At 47.3% G+C, this 19,348-nt stretch overlaps 2 protein-coding genes across 5 annotated transcripts in view; one reads left to right on the top strand and one right to left on the bottom strand.

Annotated features, from left to right (window-relative positions):
* The window catches only part of APH1B (aph-1 homolog B, gamma-secretase subunit), a 116,822-nt gene extending 109,957 nt beyond the window's left edge, over positions 1-6,865 (top strand). Inside the window, exon 7 of the mRNA XM_061431098.1 lies at positions 6,635-6,865. The gene's annotated coding sequence lies outside the window, so the exon portion shown is untranslated. The remainder of the gene's footprint in view (positions 1-6,634) is intronic.
* CA12 (carbonic anhydrase 12) overlaps positions 1-13,263 on the bottom strand; it is a 65,710-nt gene extending 52,447 nt beyond the window's left edge. Inside the window, exons 1-2 of one of the 4 annotated variants that reach the window (XM_061431061.1) lie at positions 12,641-13,263; positions 4,352-4,372 (exon numbers count right to left, since the gene is read on the bottom strand). In XM_061431061.1, the coding sequence (XP_061287045.1) occupies positions 4,352-4,372; positions 12,641-12,725 (106 nt within the window). In that variant the 5' untranslated portion in view covers positions 12,726-13,263. The remainder of the gene's footprint in view (positions 1-4,351; positions 4,373-12,640) is intronic. The other 3 variants (XM_061431063.1, XM_061431064.1, XM_061431062.1) reach the window with 3 other exon arrangements.
* Positions 13,264-19,348: the final 6,085 nt, after the last annotated feature.

The following is a 19,348-nucleotide window of genomic DNA, read 5'->3' as shown; positions in this document are numbered from 1 at the left end:
AAAGTGAAAAGTGAAAGTGAAGTCGCTCAGTCGTGTCCGACTCAGCGACCCCACGGACTGCAGCCTACCAGGTTCCTCTGTCCATGGGATTTTCCAGGCAAGAGTACTGGAGTGGGGTGCCATTGCCTTCTCCAATGGTATCTTTAACCACTACTAAAGAAGAGAAAGGAAAGAGTTCTTCCTCTAGCTTCCTTGCATGTGTCCCATGTCTAGTTCTAGCTCAGGAAAAATGTCCTAAATCCCAGGGATAGTTTGACTGTAGCAACCAAATATTCCAGCGGATTTAGGACAGAAGAGGCATGGAGGTGGGAGCCTGAAGAACCAATGAGGTTCACCCTGATGGAGGAGCCATTCCAAATTCCCAAAGGAAATCCTTTAAGATAAAGCATCTGTTGTCTGCGAGAGAGGAGAGCAGCTTGAGGAATGTGGTGGCAGTGCCTGGTCATGGGAGTCCTGCCTTGGGCCAAGAAGCTGGGCAGGAGTGCCTAAGAGCCCGGTGCCTGGCACCCCCAGGCTAAGCTGCCATCTTTCCAGAGTCCCCACTCCGGAATGGAGGGGCTGGCCTGGTGAATGCCCCTCAGGGCCCTAACTTGGGGTGAAATGGGGCTTGCTCACTTGCCAGGATGGGGGCTTGACCTCCTCTTCCCCTTACATCCCATCTCCCATGATGTGCATACATGCTAAGTCACTCAGTTGTGTCTGACTCTTTGCAACCCCATGGACTGTAGCCCGCCAGGCTCCTCTGTCCATGGGATTCTCCAGGCAAGAATACTGGAGTGGGTTGCCATTTCCTTTACCAGGGAATCTTCCCAACCCAGGGACTGAACCCACGTCTCTTACATCTCCTGCATTGGCAGGTGGGTTCTTTACCATGAGCGCCACCTGGGAAGCTGTGAAGGTTTGTCTTATTTCTCCCAAGTAGGAACAGTGGCGTTCGTCTGTTTCTGAACTACTCATATTGGAGGACCATCAGAGCAGTGTCTGGCATCCTCAGGGATGGAGCCCAGGTCTGTTCTCTGTTCACATGATGTGTTCTTGGCTTGTTAGTTTCTTACAGTCATTCCTTTCAGTTGCTCTGTTGTTTTGAACACACTGAGGGTTTTTTGGTTGTTTCTTGTGGGAGGGCTGAAAACTCTATCCGGGTAAGGATGACTCTCCCACCCAGCTGGAATTTAACTCTTTTATTGAATATAATGTACGTGCAGAAAAGTGCATGTATCATAAGTAAGCTTGATGGCTTTTCACACACTGAAAACAGCACCCACACCAAGGAACTGAAGGTGACCAGTATCCCCTTCTTTCAATCACCTCCACAGCCAAGGGCACCCCTATTCTGCTTTCTAACAGCCCTTGAACAGGCTGGAGTCCAGCCTCCCCTCGTGAGTCAGCCTGACTTGCAGTTGCCCTCCATTTCAGAGTTGGTGGCTCAGCAGGATCAAGTTGGGACTGACTGCAGGGGGCAGGGCACTGACTCAGCACATGCCAACACATACCCGGTGCCGCTCCAATCCCCCCAGGAGGGACACCTGGGGCAGGGTTGGCCCCACCATGGCTGTCAGATGGTCCTCCTGTCTCCAGGAGGCCATCGAGGAGGTCAGTCCAGTGACTCAGTGTGGAGAGGGAAGGGGCTCAAATTCCCTTTCCATGTGCTTCTAGAAGTCCTACCATGTGTTCCTGGCAGCCGGAGGCCCGCAGAGCAGGATGACTCAGCGGCATCTACGTTCAAAGTAGCTGAGGTCTGCACCCTGGGAAAACCAGCACGCGGCCTCGGGTTGGACTTGCCCCATTTGGTGCAGCCCGTGTTGTTTGGAAACGATTTCCCCCGGGCATCTATGCCAGGCTCTCTGTTTACCTGTGTGACTGTGAACACTGATGCCAGCTGCCAGCCTGGACCTGTTTGCCTCCTTACCTATCCTCCATCCGGCCTCTTTCATGGGCCCCCACTGACTTGACTCCACATCACGTGTGTGCTCACTTCACTAATAAAAAGCCAGGTTTGCCTCTGTGCTCACCCCCATGCATGTCTTGCATCCTTAGACTCTGCCCTCTGCTCCCTCAGCAAAGAGCCACCCTAACTGTCTGGGGTAGGAGGGACAGAGGGCTGGCCAGGAAGAAACGCTTCTGGATTAGTCGATGTGGGTGTACAGAGGCCCTCCCCAGGGAGCCCCATGTCATGCCTAAACGGCAGTAAGATTTTCCTCCTCTACCCCTTGACGTGGTGTCTCTCTGCTCTCCGTGACTTCCTCGCTCCACTCTGTAGGCTGTCCTACAGAGGCAGGGAGCCCCGGAGAGATGTGAGTGGTGTCTCCACTCTACCTGGGAAGCCAGGAGAAGAGGTGGGGCAGGTTTCCTCTGACTCAGGCTAGAGAGGTCTTGGGAATCATCCGGTCAGAGGTTCTCTAACAGATTGCCTAAGGATCACCTGAAATAGACACGCTTTTCAGGTTCCCTCCCTCCCCCAGGTCCAGGCTGAGGCCCAGAAATCTGCATATCTGGAAGGCATTCCAGGTGATTCTGATGCAGGTGACCCCAAGCCATAGCTTGAGGAACACTGGTCAAACAATCCCTTCCCCAAGTCACAGGTGGGAAGAAAGCGAGACCCCGAGGGTTCACACCAGACCATATGGAATGAGGTGCAGACCTCAAGTCCCTGCTTCTTTCCGTGCCTGCCCTGCTCCTGTCTCCTCCCACACGCTGCCCGGAGGGGTGAGGTGGGCGGGCTGATACCCAGACTCTGTGGATTCCTCCTTCGACAGGGCTCTTGCCCCACCCTGCCCTGCCCTGTTACTGCCATCACTTTAAACTGGACCTTAAGACACAGAATGGTGTTTCTTCAAGGGCCAAATGTCTTCCTGCCTCTCTCCTATTTTTTCTCTTGCACCCCTTATCACCCCCGACTCTCCTTAAAACACAGATTACCCCCAACCCCACCCCTCCATCCATGAGACAAAGTGGGAAAGACTGGCCTCCTCCTCCATGCTCCCCTGTTGGACCCACCTTATCTTTCTGACAGTCTATCCCTCCCCCCGTAACAACATCTCTGTATGTCTTCCCTCAAATGCCATCTTGCTCTTTCTTGCCTCCACTCATGTGACACCATCATCAACTTGGCCCGTAGCACTTCCTTCTGGCCATACTGAATCCTCCCCATCCCCCAAGGTCCACGTGAAAGCCCTCTTCCTTCAGGAAGTTTTTCTTAACCATCCAGTCCTAGCATTCTTCTTCTCTGAACCATCAGAGCACTCAACCGTTTACTTGTTATCTGCTTTTATTACCTATTATATTCTGCTTTGAATTGTGAGCTTTAAGTAATTCCAGCTACAGACCACAGCCTACCAGCCTACGCTTCTAATTATCCACCCACTTAGCAATGTGCTTTGCACATAATAAGTAAGTAAGGGATGTTAGCAGTGATGGAGCCTTGCAGTGCTAGAGGCCAGGAGACCTTGGCCTGGAGGCAACTAACTGATTAGCTCAGGGAATTTTCTAAGCCTCTTGGGCTAGCAAACATCTAAAGGCTAACTAGAAAATCCAAGTCAGATCTTTCTCTGGATTCTGCTTCCTCTGTTGTAATGGACTTCCCTGCCTGTCACCACCCCTCCTGTGCCAATGTGGCCAGTTCCACCCTCCTGCTCCCCACAGCAGTCTCTCTTGCATATCCCTTGTCACTCAGTCCCAAACAAGATATTATTAATATCCCTGTACTTGCCCGTGGACCCTGGGGCTTGGCCCTCATCCCCTATTCCAGCTGATGACCAGTTCCCATTCACTGCACACACATGAGCTGAGCCTATTTCAAGCTGCTTATCTCAAAACCCTTTGGCACACCCTTGACATCCCTGTCTCTCCATTTAAGATAACCATTCCTCTTTTACTGAGATCGACCATCACTGCTTGGTCCCTAGCTTGCCTACAAACATGACAATAAAAAGTTAATGCTAAACACACTGGCAGCTTCAGTTCTGGGACCTGGGCCTAACTTTCAGAAAGGAGCCCTTTATTCTTTGTTTATTGTAGGATGAACGTCCTACAGAGGAGAAGGGCACTCTCCTGCTTAGGGCCCCTGCAGGCTGAAGGGAACCTGAGCATCCTCACCTGGGTGGTTTGCAGGAATCTGAAAACCTTAACACTGTGACTCGCAATTCACAATTCGAATGCACGAAGCAGGCTCAGCTCCTCGGAGAAAGAGCTGTCGGTGACACATGTGGGGCAAGTCTTTAGGGAGGACTTTGTGTCCTCCCTTAACAAGACCAGAACTGCTCTCCCTAACCCCCTAGATAATCTCCACAAAATAAGAAGTTTCTCTTTAAATATAGCCATCTCTTCAAAAAAAATAAAGATTGCTACTTACCTATATAGGTCCACTTGGATCCTGCAAAGAAGAAAACAAAGGAAGTAAGTACAATTGAGCTTGAACAAGTTAGAGAAAATACGACAGATTTTACTATTATTATCTGGGGGATGGGGGCATGCCACACAGCTTGTGGGATTTTAGTTCCCCAACCAGAGATTGAACCCAGGCTCTCAGCAGTAAAAGCTCTGAATCCTAACCACTGGACCACCAGGGAATTCCCCAGATTTTTGTTTTAAATGGGCGAAATTGAAAAGGAGGTAGATGCTGAGAACTTCAAAATTTTCATTGTGGAGAAAAGGTAATAAACCCTTTTGCACTGTTGGTGGGTATGTAAATTGGTACAGCCACTATGGAAAAGAGTATTCAGGTTTCTCACAAAAATTAAAAACAGAACTACCATATGATCCAGAAATTCCACTCCTGGGTATTTATCCAGAGAAAACAAAAACTAATTAGGAAAGCTATATGCACCCCCTTGTTCATTGCAGCATTATTTACAACAGTCAAGATATGGAAAGAACCCAAGTGCTGCCCATCAATAGAGGAATGGATGAAAAAGATGTATGATATATATATATACACACACACACATATACACATGTACACACACACATACACACCATGGAATATTACTCAGCCATTAAAAGAATAAAATATTGCCATTTATGACAACATGGATGAACCTAGGGGGTATTATATTAAGTGAAATAAGAGAAAGATAAATACTGTATGATTTCACTTATATGTGGAATCTAAAAAGAATGAACAAACAAGACAAACAGTTATAGATACAGAAAAAAATGGTTGTCACAGGAGAGGTGCATAAAGGAGAGGAAATAAATAGGTAAGAGAGATTAAGAGGTATAAACTTCCAGTTACAAAATAAATGAGTCACCAATATGAAACGTACAGTGTGAGGAATACAGTCAGTAACTGTAGTATCTGTGGATGGTGACATATTTTAAATGTATAGGAAAAAACCACTAATCTATATATCAGGAAATAACATACTGTTGTAGGTCAATATACTTCAAACTCACTCATAGAAAAGGAGATCAGATTAGTGGTTCCCAGAGGGAAGGGGTTGGGGCAGGGGGAACTGGATAAAGGTGACCAAAAGGTTCTAACTTCCAGTAATAAGTCCTAGGAATGTGATGTATTAATACAACATGATAAATATAATCAACATTTGCTGTATGTTACATATGAAAATTGTTAACAGAATAAATCCCAAAGAGTTCTCATCACACGGAAAAATTCTATAAATTTTGTACATGTATGAGATAATTAGATGTTTGCTAAACTTATTGTGATAATCACTTCACGAAATATATGTCACATCATTATACCACACACCTTAAATTTATACAGTGCTTTATGTCAAGTGTATCTCAATAAAACTGGGAGAAAAAAATTAAACACACCATCTTTCTCAGAGTCTGTGTCGGAACAACTGCCTCTCAGAGCACCTGGCTTCCAGGGAAGGGGCACAAGGCAGTGATTCTCTGCAGGGGTCCAGGGGTCAGGGAGGGGGCTTCTTCATCAGAAGCCTCCCGTATATCTTAGAAAAGCCACATTTCACTATCCAAATAGTTAATAAATTCACAAGGCTCAAAACTCAAGAGCCGCCAAGAGGAACACAGTGAGAGCACTTCCTACCACCCAACCTCCCTGCTTCATCAGACTCAACCAGTTTCACAGCGGATGGGAACCCCTGCACAGTGTGACTGCATACAGGTATCTGTATTCTCTTCCCTTCTTTTTTTTCACACAAATGCTGGCCTCTGGGAAATGCTGTTTTGCATCTTGCTTTTCCCCCACTTAACAACGCAGCCTAGAGAAGAGTTCAAGCTCATTCCAAAAGGAAGGTTTTTATTTAAGGAAGCTGCCACCATCATCACCGGAGTTAGAATTCCATGGGTGGCGGCAATGTGGATGAGAGGTCCTGCCAGGACTGTCATGAGAGTCACCTGTCGCCTCCCACTCACACCCTTCACTCATAAAAGTCCTTCATGCAACAACTAAAGATAGTTTTAAAAAGTCATTGCACAGATAACCAGCAGGGACCAATGGTATAGCATAGGGAGCTATAGTCAGTATTTTGTAATAACATATAAGGATAAAGAATCTGAAAAAGAATATATATGTATATATGTATCTGAATCACTTTGTTGTACACCTGAAACTAACACAACGTTGGAAATTAACTACACTTCAATTTTTTAAAAAGAAAGTCGTTGTGGAGCTATGCTCTTGACACACTTCCCTCTTCATCTCCAGGAAGAGCCTGAGACCCTGAATGGAGACTCGGGGTGTCTGTCTTAGGACACATTACAGGGAGGAGACTGTTCAACGCCTATGTTCCTGTCTCCCAGCTTCACCGGGTGCTTCCAGGATTCTGGGCCCATCAGGGTTGAGCTGCAGGAGGAAGACTCACATCTCCTTTCTCTCGGGAATTGATTTGCAGTAAAACTTACCTGACCAGTCACCTGGTGCTCACTCTCACAACTGGGCATTTCCTACTCAGGCCAATAGGGCTTTTGAAAAACTTAAGAGAATTTTGCTTGTTTTTCTTCGTAAACTGGTTAATCACCTATTTTTTAAAATTGCTTTTCTGTTTCATTTCTTTGTCTCAGTGTTTTTAATTTTCAAATTCAATTCTTTTGGTAATTTTTTCAAATTACACTTGTATGTGGTTTAAAGAGTCAGATGGTTCTATCCATATCAGGCTTTCAACGAAATATCAGTCCCCTAACACTCCTGAGTCACTTTCCTGTTCCCTATGGCAACCACTTTGAATTCTTTTAACATAATTCTTTTGGCATTATCTCCACAATTCTATAAAAATATACCTATATTGAGTCTTCATGATTTGCTTAGGTTTAGGCATTATTTGTTGACAGCCCACTTTGGAAGAGAAGGACTAAGGGCTCTTTCACACACCCATCTCCTTGATTTCTAGATAAAGCAGTGGAAGACCATAACGCAAAGTGGATCAGTGCCTGTTAAGAAGCATTTCTCCACATTTCCCATCACTTCCCATGAACTTAGAGAATCTTTGAGCTAGAGGCGGTAGTACAGACCCCTTAGAGTATTTGCTGCCTTTCCTCATTAAAAATGCCCATAAGCTTGAACACAAGAAATTTCACGTACAGTTAATTTCATAGGAGGTCCATAGAACCGTGCTGGTTTTTTGTTCTGTGTGTTTTTTCCTTTTTCTTTATTTTACTGTAAACTTCTTTGCCACAAGCATTTTTGCCACAAATTTTTGTTGCATAATTAACTGGCAGTAAGACATTTCTGCCATGAAAGATCAAATAACTGGTTGACAATTTTTGGTTTGGCAGTTGGATTTCTACTACATTAGCATTCCAATGCATTAGCATTTCTTCCAGTTAGTGATGTTATTGATGGCTTTATCCAGCTGACCAATGATGATCATTAGTACCAAGAATTGGTTTCTTACTTTGAAACAAACTACACTGGCGGAAAAAGAGGCCGAGGGCCTCAAAGGTTGAGCCAATGTTTCCCACAACTTTGAAACATCTACCAACAGATAGGTGGCAAGATGCCAAGAATCCACCACAGGGTAGAGGCTTTCACACTGCAACACAAAGCTCAGGTATAAACATGCACCCCCATACTTGGAAACTGGTACCTCTCTTAAGGAAGGAAAAGTGTGATGCTGATTGAGGAGATGAATCAACAACAAACAAACAAACAAAAAGTATAAAATACTATGAACGAAAGACTTGGAAGGCGAATGCTTAGGTACAGCCCACAAGATAAAATCAGTTATTTGCACAGTATTACTATGAATCTACATACATTTTAAAATATATCCAAATATTTTATATTTGTAAGAAAGTCTTTTAAATTTTTATTTCTTATGTTTCATTATGTCCTTTAAAAATTTTATTGGAGTAGATTTACAGTGATGTGCTAGTTCCAGGTGTATGCAAGCTGAGTCAGTTATATATACACACACATATATATATATCTCCACGGCTTTTAAGATTCTTTTCCCATGCAGGTCCATTACAGAGTACTGAGTAGAGTTCCCTGTGCTTTACAAGAGTCCTTATTAGTCATCAGTTTATGTATAGTAGTGTGTATATGTCAATCCCAATCTCCCAATTTATCCCTCCTCACCTTTTCCTCTCCAGTAACCATAAGTTTTTGTACACTTGACTCTATTTCTGTTCATTATGTCTTTTTTGATGTCCTGCTTTTACTTTTTATTATTTTATTTTCTACAGCAAAATTGCCTAATGGGCCAATTAGTTACGTCTTGAAAATGCTTGTGGCAAAGATGTGTACCATGAAAGTATCCAGGACCCCACTGCCTGCTGCCTGCCAAGTCACTTCAGTCGTGTCCAACTCTGTGCGACCCCATGGACTGCAGCCTACCAGGCTTCTCTGTCCATGGGATTCTCCAGGCAAGAACACTGGAGTGGGTTGCCATTTCCTTCTCCAATGCATGAAAGTGGAAAGTGAAAGTGAAGTCACTCAGTCGTGTCTGACTCTTAGCGACCCCATGGACTGCAGCCCACCAGGCTCCTCCATCCATGGGATTTTCCGGGCAACAGTACTGGAGTGGGGTGCCATTGCCTTCTCCCCCAGGACCCCACAGACCCCCTGAAACCTACTATGGACTGGACAGGGCTTAATAGTCCCTAAATTCACGTCCTCTGAATCAGCAGTTAGATGAAGACATTCAGAACCATGGTGAGCCCAAACTTCTATGTGACCCCCAAGTTTACTGCTAGCCTCTCATTGAAACAATAGTGAAAAGGGGGAAAAAAAAAAAAAAACATGGCTTGGGAACCAAGCTACAGAAAACTTCAAACCACTTTTCTGAACATTTTCCTTTGGTGTTCTGTTTGAGGAGTTTTATTAAAATACAACCATGGATTTCAGAGGCAGAGGAAGCCAGAGGATTGTCACTTAGCTGGCCAGAGCACTTGGAGGCCCAGGATGTAAAATCTCACAAGGAACAGGGAATTTCATCTCAGTGCTTCCCTGGAGAGACACAGGCCACTCAGTGATCCTGGAGGCCACCAGGAAGAAACATCTGCGACTGCTGAGTGGTCCTGCATTGGCCAGAAATTTTAATTGCACCTGCACCAAAATCAAACCATGGCCTTAACAGCCTATATCTTCTGCTCCCTTCCCCGAAGCTTGCTGAGCTGAGGTTTCCATACTATTGCAGCGCTCATCCTCAGATGCGGCATCAGCACAACGCTCTGGTAAGCTCAGTGAGATCGCGTGCCTCTGGGACTGTAAGGCCTCAAGGACGCAGGCCTGGGGACATGTACTTAAAAAGCAGCAGAGCAATCTTTCCTGCCCTCGTTTCGCTGAGCGACCCTGCTTGGACCTCAAGACTCAGTGCTTTGGGTATAAATGGCCATGTCTGGAGGGACTTGAAAGCTGGAGTCTGGAAAAGAGAGGCACCGTAAAATGAAGGGGAGGGTGATCTGGGTCGGGGGTCTCACTGGATGAAGGTCAGTGCCCAGTTTGGTTCATTGTCTGCAGAACTGAGGTCAAGAAAACTTTATAAAGGAAGGGTGCACCTTTGCTGTATTTGGAAATGGCCCCTCCTGGTTTCCCACCTCTCACTTTAGGGGCAAGGGTCTTCACAGAATTAAATTGCGCTCCCCTCCTCAGGCAGGCCAGGCAAAGGCCCCTCCCTGTGGCTGCACCTCAGTGGCTTCCTGGGGGCATCTGTTCTGAGAAGGTTATCACTTCTTTCCAGGTGGATGCCTGTTAGAACCTGCAGCCCCAGCTTATCCTGGGCAGGGAAAATGTCCTGGCTGCTTTCGGAGGAAATGATATTTACAAAGATTCAGGTCAGGGGTTCTGGGCCCTGCTTGCTCCCTGTCCTGGATGCTAGAACCTTCCCTGACTAACCGATGTCCAGGGACCCCAAAGTCGCCCAGCTCTCCACACCAGGCTCAGGCAGAGCAGGTTCTAAAGAATTCATAGAAATGTTACCCCCACCCTCTCCCCCAGCAACTGAGAGTCCCCAGGTTATCTCTGGAAGATGCATGACTTTTATTATGCCCTCTCCCTCCCTGACCCTGAAGTTTGCCAGTGCCAGTCTGGCAAATTCAGGTGCTCCAGGAAGATCCCCTGGAGGAGGGCATAGCAACCCACTCCAGTATTCTTGCCTGGAGAATTCTATGGACAGAGGAGTCTGGCGGGCTACAGTCCATCGAGTTGCAAAGAGCTGGACACGACTGAGTGACTTAGCATGCACGCGGGCAGAGGACAGACCACTTTCTCACCCACTGCCCCCCTTAACCCCCTTAACACCACACTTGGGTTAATACTGACACTTTACATCTCAGTGAGTTTTGCTTTGACTAAAAAGCCAAGAAACCTGCCTGAGGAAGAACAGAATAAAAGCTGTGTTCTTAGAATCAAGGGGGTAAGCAGGCTGGCTGCTCAGTGTAGAGTGAAAGTAGATTTTTTTTTTTAACTGAAAACTTTCCCCAGCCCAAGTGGGAGAAGGGAAAAGAGAGAAGGGCCAGAGAAGTACAGCGGGGAGGAGGAGCTGCCCCCAGAGTGAGGGGAGAAACAGGCTTTCAGAAGAGGGTCGGTAAAGGGCTTCTCTCTCGTCTTGCAGCTAAAAGGGAGATTTCAAGCCAGACTCTGGGTTTCAGTGCAGCTTTCTTCAGAGGGGAATATATATTAAAGTCTGCAGTTTTATAAACTAATTTCCACTTTTATAATTCCTTTCTCCCATCTACTTTCTCTGGAAGATAACTACCAAGCATATCAAGCCAGCTAGTGGACTCGAACTGAATTAAGAGGAGTTACAAAGCTGCTGACAGCCAGGCTCCCTCTGCCTCTCCTACCATGCCCCATGGGCACCATGCCCTCTGATGGGAGGGGCTCCAGCTTTCATGCCTCTGAGCAGAACCAACTTCTCACCATCACCACCCAGCCAGGGACTATGGACTGGCAGCCATTCTAGTCACTCTGGGCTCTTCTAGGAATGTTTCAACCTATCCTGGGTCTAGGAATGGTCGCGGGAGAAGGCAATGGCAACCCACTCCAGTACTCTTGCCTGGAGAATCCCAGGGACGGGGGAGCCTGGTAGGCTGCCGTCTATGGGGTCGCACAGAGTCGGATACGACTGAAGCGACTTAGCAGCAGCAGCAGGAACGGTGGCACCTACAAATAAATGTCCATACAAACATTTGGGGCAAACTCTGTCAAGGGCACTAGCCACCATCTGTTACTCAGGAAGTTTCTGTAAGTCACCATCTACTCCTCCAGAAAAGGGCTCACCCAGCTGTGGAGACCCAGGCAGAAGCCCTCACTTAGCTGCTGGCTGTCTACCGGCTTCCCTGATGGCTCAGAGGGTAAGGATCCGCCTACAATGCCGGACACACAGGAGAGCCAGGTTCGATCCCTGGATCGGGAAGATCCCCTCAAGGAGGGCATGGCAACCCACTCCAGTATTCTTGCCTGGGGAATTCCATGGACAGAGATGCCTCGGGGGTTACAGTCCATGGGGTCCAAAAAAGTGGGACACAACTGAGCAACTAACACCACAGCTGCTGGCTGCAACTCACCTCCCAGACACAAGCCCTTCTACCATCTCCTGCTACTGGCTGGGCAGCACCAGCCTCCATCCGTTCAGGGTTCAAAGCCCTAACTACACTCAGAAATAAGTTTATGCACGCTCGTCTGAGGGCACGTCGCGCACACACGTACAACTTCAGAGTAGTAGAGCCCTTCTGGAGAAAAACGGTGATTAGGATGAGGTGCATCATCTCTTTGACTTGGAGGTAAAACTTAATGGTAAAGAGTCTCTCCTCCAAAGGAAAGCACCCACCGCTGTGCGAACCCTCCCTGGTAAAAAGGCTGCTCAGGAACACCCCAGACACTCCTCTGCCGCCTGCATGTGGATCGGGGCACAATATTTTACCTCCTAGTTCTGTTTCTCCTACCCGGGTTAGCAAATTCCCAAGCCACTTCTCCAGCGCTGCGGGTGGGTGTTGGGGGATGTACTCCCAGAAACGTATTTTAATGCGAGGACAATGTGCGGCAAACCGCTCCCCCACTACCCCGCCCACCCTGCGAAACCAGAAAGGATCCTGCATTCCAAAGGAAAATGAAGCATCCTTTGTAAAAACGTGCTGTTGGAGACCCTGCAGGTCCTTCTCGGCTCCCCGCAAATGATTTTACTTTAACGAGCCGCGTGAGGACTCCTCCTGCCCAGGTGTGGCTGAGCGTTCGGGATTGTTCGGAAAGAAGAGGCAGAAGAAACTTTACCGTTGAGCGGGGCTGGGCTGGAAGGCTGTTCCTTTAAGACCACGAGCAGGAGCACGGCCGCCGCGTGTAGGCTGCGGAGAGGCATCTTCGGGCGGCTCCCGGCGCGGGCGGAGAGCGCGGGTTGCGGGCGGCTGAGCTCCTTCTCGCCCTCTGGCTCGGGCGCTGGGACCGGCGCGGCTCTCACCGGGATCTTGTGAGCGCAGCCAGGGCGTCGCGGCCAGCACCTCTGTTCTTTGGGCTCCTGGCCTCCCGCGGGCTGCCTTTATGGAGCGACTCAGCCCCAAACAGATGATGTCACCGGGGGTGGGGGGTGGGGTGGGGGGAGAACGCCCTGCCTACAGGAGGTCTGGCGCCCCAGTTCCAAGGTGAGTTGTAACCCTGACTTAAGCCGCTCTCCGCGGGGCAGTGGTCCGGGCGCTCCTCGAGCCGGGGCTGGCGCGGAACCCAGTTCTCCGTGGAAGCCGCGGGCGGGCGGGGGAGAGATACGCCTGCCTGGACCCAGTGGGGAGGGGTGCGTCCAGAGACGCGCTTCAGTGGCCACGACCTTGGACTGACATTGCCTCTACTTGAGAAGCCTCCTAAGTACAATACCAGTCTGGGCCAGAGACTCTTTCTGTGCCTCCATCGTGTGCTTGCTTGGACTGGGCACACCTTACGGACTGGACGAGACACCTATGGATTAGGAGGGTGGGCTGCATTCAAATTCAGAATTTCTGTGGACTGTACAGTCAATTCACAGAAAAGTCCTGAAAAGGTCTTACCATTGAAATATAGACGCAAAGAAATTAACAGGTAAATAGCTCGGAGTTGAGGGTGCACTGTGAAATAGAAATAGATACGTAGGTAAAAAGAAGAAATGAACAGCTTTGCTAAGCAATCAGACTTTCACCTCAGAGCAGATATAACTAGTTCATAATATCAGTCTTTCTCTAGGAAGCTGGGGAGGAAGGAGGGGGTCCCTTTTCTGGGCACTTGGATGAAAGAAAGGGACTTGCATGATTTCTTGAGCTCCTACTTGATTTCCCAGGTGGCACTGGTGGTAAAGAGCCTGCCTACCAATCTGGGAGACATTAGAGATGCTGGTTCGATCCCTGGGTTGGAAAGATCCCCTGGAGGAGGGAATGGCAACCCACTCCAGTATTCTTGCCTGGAGAATCCCATGGACAGAGGAACCTGGTGGGCTCTCAAAGGGTCTCAAAGAGTTGGACCTGACTGAAGTGACTTAGCATGCAGGTCACTCAGTGTAAGACTGTGTACCAGGCATTTTGCCTCTTGGCTCAGATTCATGTTGGTGTTGTTATCAGCACCTGTTGCTCATTTTTGCCCACTTGCCTCGCATGTCTATATTCTTTTAAATATATATACAGTGTGTTAAAGTTAGTTGCTCACTTGTGTCTGACTCTTTGGGACCCCATGGACTGTAGCCTGCCAGACTCCTCTGTTCATGGGATTCTCAGGCAGGAATACTAGCATGGGTTGCCATTTCCTTCTCCAGAAAATCTTCCCTACCCAGGGATCAAATCCAGGTCTCCATCTAGTCACATGCTGATACTTGTTGTCTGATCCCCCTTGTATTTAGTCCACGTTCAGTCGTGAAGTCAAAGGTCTTACTAATGTGCTGCCTCTGGCGTTCATTGAATTTTCCTGCTGCTGCTACTGACACTTGCTGTTCCCACCACCAGTCTTGTTATTGGTGCTTCTGACTTCTGTGGGTCCTCTGACTGTGTCTGGTCCCGGTGGTTTGGCTCTGTTTCCTTCCTGCTCAGTGACTCTGCCTATTCTCTTGGCTCCCTGCCGCCCACAGGCATTGTTCAGATCACATGGTCTGCTGAAGCGTGCCCACCCCCAGCCCTGGTACAGGACCCCTGGTTTTGTGACCTGAATCATTCTACCCTCTTCTCTTGGCCACAGTTGGTGACCAGCCCTCACCTCTCTGGTCTGTGCTGACCTCGGTCCAAGTGGGCTCTCAGGCTGGCCTCAATGACTGATGAAGCTGCTTGTCCATGGTAGTTTTGGAAGGACAGACCAGCTTTTCTGCTGAAGACACAGGAAGCACATGCCACCCACAATTCAAGGGGTGCTACTGTTCTGTTCATATCTGCTCAGCCATTGTTTGGGTTAATAAAGGGCTATGAAATCTTGTTGAGGAAGTTGTTACAAAGGCAGTCTTGTTACAAGCACTTTCAAACCACGGTAGGCTTAGGGATGAACTTTTCTGCTTATAACTCTTGATCAAGAGCCACACCTCTAGGGTGGTGAGTGAGCGTTTCACTATCATTCTTAAGACATTCATGTCTCTGATTCGTCATCAAGGTCTTTACAAGATGAAGTGCACTAGAGGAACACAAGAGGTTGGGGAGGAGCTGCTGCAGGTTCAGAAATGCACACCATGGAAGTGAAATCATTCACCCCACATTTCACCACTAGTTCAAAGGAAGCTGGGTCGGGCACACACATTTTATTACTCCCATTCCATTCTGTCTGGCTAAACAGTAAGTCCAGTTTCTTCTTGAGCATGCATCTCTAAGTGTTCCCCAAGGATCCCCAGAGATGGAGAAGTTTAAAAAGGGGATGGATTTAACAGGATGTTGTGAACTGAGTTTCACTGAGTTAGACAAGGCTGTGGTCCTATGTGATTAGATTGACTAGTTTTCTGTGAGTATGGTTTCAGTGTGTCTGCCCTCTGATGCCCTCTTGCAACACCTACCGTCTTACTTGGGTTTCTCTTACCTTGGGCGTTGGGTATCTCTTCACGGCTGCTCCAGCAAAGCGCAGCCGCTGCTCCTTCTCTTGGACGGGTGTATCTCCTCACCGCTGCCCTTCCTGACCTTCAACGTGGGATAGCTCCTCTAGGCCCTCCTGCGCCTGCACAGCCACGGCTCCCTGGACATGGGGTTGGACCTCCCAGCCGCCGCCCCTGGCCTCAGGCCTGGGGTTGCTCCTCCAGGCCGCCGCCCCTGACCTCACACGGGGGTAACTCCTCTCGTCACAGCCTCTGACCTTGGACCCTGGGTAGCTCCTCTTGGCTGCCGCCCCTGATCTCGGACGCAGGGTAGCTCCTTTTGGCCGTTCCTGCGCCGTCGCAGTCTGGCACTCGGCCACTGCCCCTGACCACGGACGTGGGGTAACTCCTCTTGGCCGCCGCCCTTCAGGCATGGGGTCCTCCCGGCTTCTGCCCCTGACCTCGGACGTGGGGTGGCTCCTCTCGGCCGTGCTTAGTGCGCTGGTCGCTGCCGCCTGCCCTTAGTGCGGCTCAAAATTCTCCAAGACAGGCTTCAGCAATATGTGAACCGTGAACTTCCTGATGTTCAAGCTCCTTTTAGAAAAGGCAGAGGAACCAGAGATCAAATTGCCAACATCCGCTGGATCATGGAAAAAGCAAGAGAGTTCCAGAAAAACATCTGTTTCTGCTTTATTGACTATGCGAAAGCCTTTGACTGTGTGGATCACAATAAACTATGGAAAATTGTGAAAGAGATGGGAATACCAGACCACCTGACCTACCTCTTGAGAAATTTGTATGCAGGTCAGGAAGCAACAGTTAGAACTGGACATGGAACAACAGACTGGTTCCAAATAGGAAAAGGAGTATGTCAAGGCTGTATATTATCACCCTCCTTATTTAACTTCTATGCAGAGTACATCATGAGAAACGCTGGACTGGAAGAAACACAAGCTGGAATCAAGATTGGTGGGAGAAATATCAGTAACCTCAAATATCCAGATGACACCACCCTTATGGCAGAAAGTAAAGAGGAACTAAAAAGCCTCTTGATGAAAGTGAAAGTGGAGAGTGAAAAAGTTGGCTTAAAGCTCAACATTCAGAAAACAAAGATTATGGCATCTGGTCCCATCACTTCATGGGAAATAGATGGGGAAACAGTGGAAGCAGTGTCAGACTTTATTTTTTGGGGCTCCAAAATCACTGCGGATAGTGACTGCAGCTATGAAATTAAAAGACGCTTACTCCTTGGAAGGAAAGTTATGACCAACCTAGATAGCATATTCAAAAGCAGAGACATTACTTTGCCAACAAAGGTCCGTCTAGTCAAGGCTTTGGTTTTTCCTGTGGTCATGTATGGATGTGAGAATTGGACTGTGAAGAAGGCTGAGCACCGAAGAATTTATGCTTTTGAAGTGTGGTGTTGGAGAAGACTCTTGAGAGTCCCTTGGACTGCAAGGAGATCCAACCAGTCCATTCTGAAGGAGATCAGCCCTGGGATTTCTTTGGAGGGAATGATGCTGAAGCTGAAACTCCAGTACTTTGCCCACCTCATGCGAAGAGCTGACTCATTGGAAAAGACTCTGATGCTGGGAGGGATTGGGGGCAAGAGGAGAAGGGGACGACAGAGGATGAGATGGCTGGATGGCATCACTGACTCGATGGACGTGAGTGTGAGTGAACTCCGGGAGTTGGTGATGGACAGGGAGGCCTGGCGTGCTGCGATTCATGGGGTCGCAAAGAGTCGGACACGACTGAGCAACTGAACTGAACTGTGAACTGAGTTTGATGGAGAGAAAGGAGAGGGTTGGGATGTTTATTGCATAGCTAGATCAAAGATCTGGTTAATTGGTAAAGAATGGATAGCAATTAAAAGAGGATTGAGAATATAAACAGAGACCCAATTGTTCTAAGTGCTTTGTTTTTTTTTTTTCTAGTTTTATTGAGATATAATTGATACATAGCTCTGTATAATTTTAAGGTATACAGCCTAATGATTTCATTTACATACATCATGAAATGATTTCCACAATAAGTTTAGTGAACATCCATTGTCTGGTATATGTACAAAACAAAAGAAAAAAGGAAATATTTTTTTTCCTTCTGATGAGACCTCTTAAGATTTACCCTAAAAACTTTCATATATAACATACAGCAGTGTTAGATTTGTCATTTTGTACCTTACATCCCTATTATTAATCTTTTTTTATTATAAAAGTATAACAGTAGACTTGGAAAATACAGAACAAGGTTACATATAGTTCCACTATATATTACAATTATTTTTTAAGTATATAAGATTTTTAGTTGGAGTTTCAACGTCAAACTCTCAAAAATTAATTGAACATACAGAGAAGTAGAAGGATATAGTAGACGTAAAAAGCACTATGAATCAATTCAGCATAATTTAGATTTGCATGCGTGCATGCTAAGTCGCTTCAGTTGTGTCCAACTCTTTGCGACCCTCTGGTCTGTAGCCCACCAGCCTCCTCTGTCCATGGGATTCTCCAGGCAAGAATCCTGAAGTGGGTTGCCATGCCCTCCTCCAGGGGATCTTCCCAACCCAAGAATCAAACTGCCATCTCTCATATCTCCTGCATCAGCAGGCAGGTTCATTACCACAAGTGCCACCTGGGAAACCCTAATTAACCTTTTAACTGGAAATTTATGCCTTTTGACTGCCTTCATCCAATTCCCCTGCCCCTCTACCTCTAATAACCAGAAATCTGATCTCTTTTTCTATGGGTTTGTTTGTTTGAAGTGTAATTGACCTACAATAGTGGGTTTGTTTCTTTTTTTAAATTTTAATCTGATATCAGCGGGAGGGAAAGTAAACAGAAATGAATGATATGATCAAACTTATGAAACATTGAAGCTGAATATCAAGCCTCTCCCTTCCGTACCTCAGCAAACAGCACAAACCTAACCAGCTTTAGACCCCAACTCTGGAAACCCTCCCTGCCGGAGGCTTACTGGGCCCTGTGCAACTGAATATGTATGGATTGCCTTGCCAGCAGCAGATGAGGTTGTTGTCAGTCGATAAACAGCCCATTACTCAATGGACTAAGGCAGAAAGTGGACTGTCAGTTCTCAAGAGATAGTACCAGGCCAACGAACGGCACACCCAGATGGAAGGTTCCAGGGAGCAGAGCTTCTCTCAAATGTTACTATGTGTATATCAATAGGAGGGTGAGGCTGATGAGTCAAAGGGCAGAGGAGTGGAAGAAAAGTATACCGGATTTTGTGTCAAGAGGTCTGGACTGAAGTGTCTGCCCCACCACTTACTGGATGGCCTTGACAGTGGTGCAACTTCTCTGAACTTCAGTATCCTCATCTCTAAAGTACAGATTGTCATCTTGGCTCCAGGGTCATCAACAGTACTGATATATGGCTGAAATGAGATAAAGTGGGTGGAAACTTCATTCATTCATTCACCCTTTATGTGCCAGGCACTGTGCCAGGCATAGTCCTTGTTCAGAGAATGTGTAAACATAAAACAAACCATGTCATAAATATTAATGTAATTATTGGGTTGGCTGAGACGTTCTTTTGCCAACCCCAAACAAACGTTTCGGCCAACCCAAAAGGATTGTAATAAGCTTGATGTATAATCAGAAGAGTCCCACTCTGTCCTGGGGCTGTGAGGGACCACATCATCTGTGTAAGGGTGAGACTCTGTGACTTCCTAAAGCCTCTGAAATGCACAGCTAATGCCAGGCTCTTCTTTTTCAAAGCTGGTGCCGTCTGGCAGGATTTGCCCCTTACACAAGCTAACCATTGGCTTTTCAGGCATAAAGATTAGAGTACAGAGATTTTTATTTCTTAAGGTGAGAATTCATTCTTCAAATAGTGTCAGTCAATGAGGAAAGCCCCTTTGGATGGGGCAAAAGAAAAGGCTCGTGGGAGGAGATCTAACATTTCTTGAGTGCCTACTGTTTGCCAGACAGTTTATTCTTACAACAACCCATGGGGATTAGTGTTATGCT

Source organism: Bos javanicus, chromosome 10 (genome assembly GCF_032452875.1).
Source record: "Bos javanicus breed banteng chromosome 10, ARS-OSU_banteng_1.0, whole genome shotgun sequence".
Taxonomy (NCBI): Eukaryota; Metazoa; Chordata; class Mammalia; order Artiodactyla; family Bovidae; genus Bos; species Bos javanicus.
This window is presented reverse-complemented; position numbering and strand designations above follow the sequence as displayed.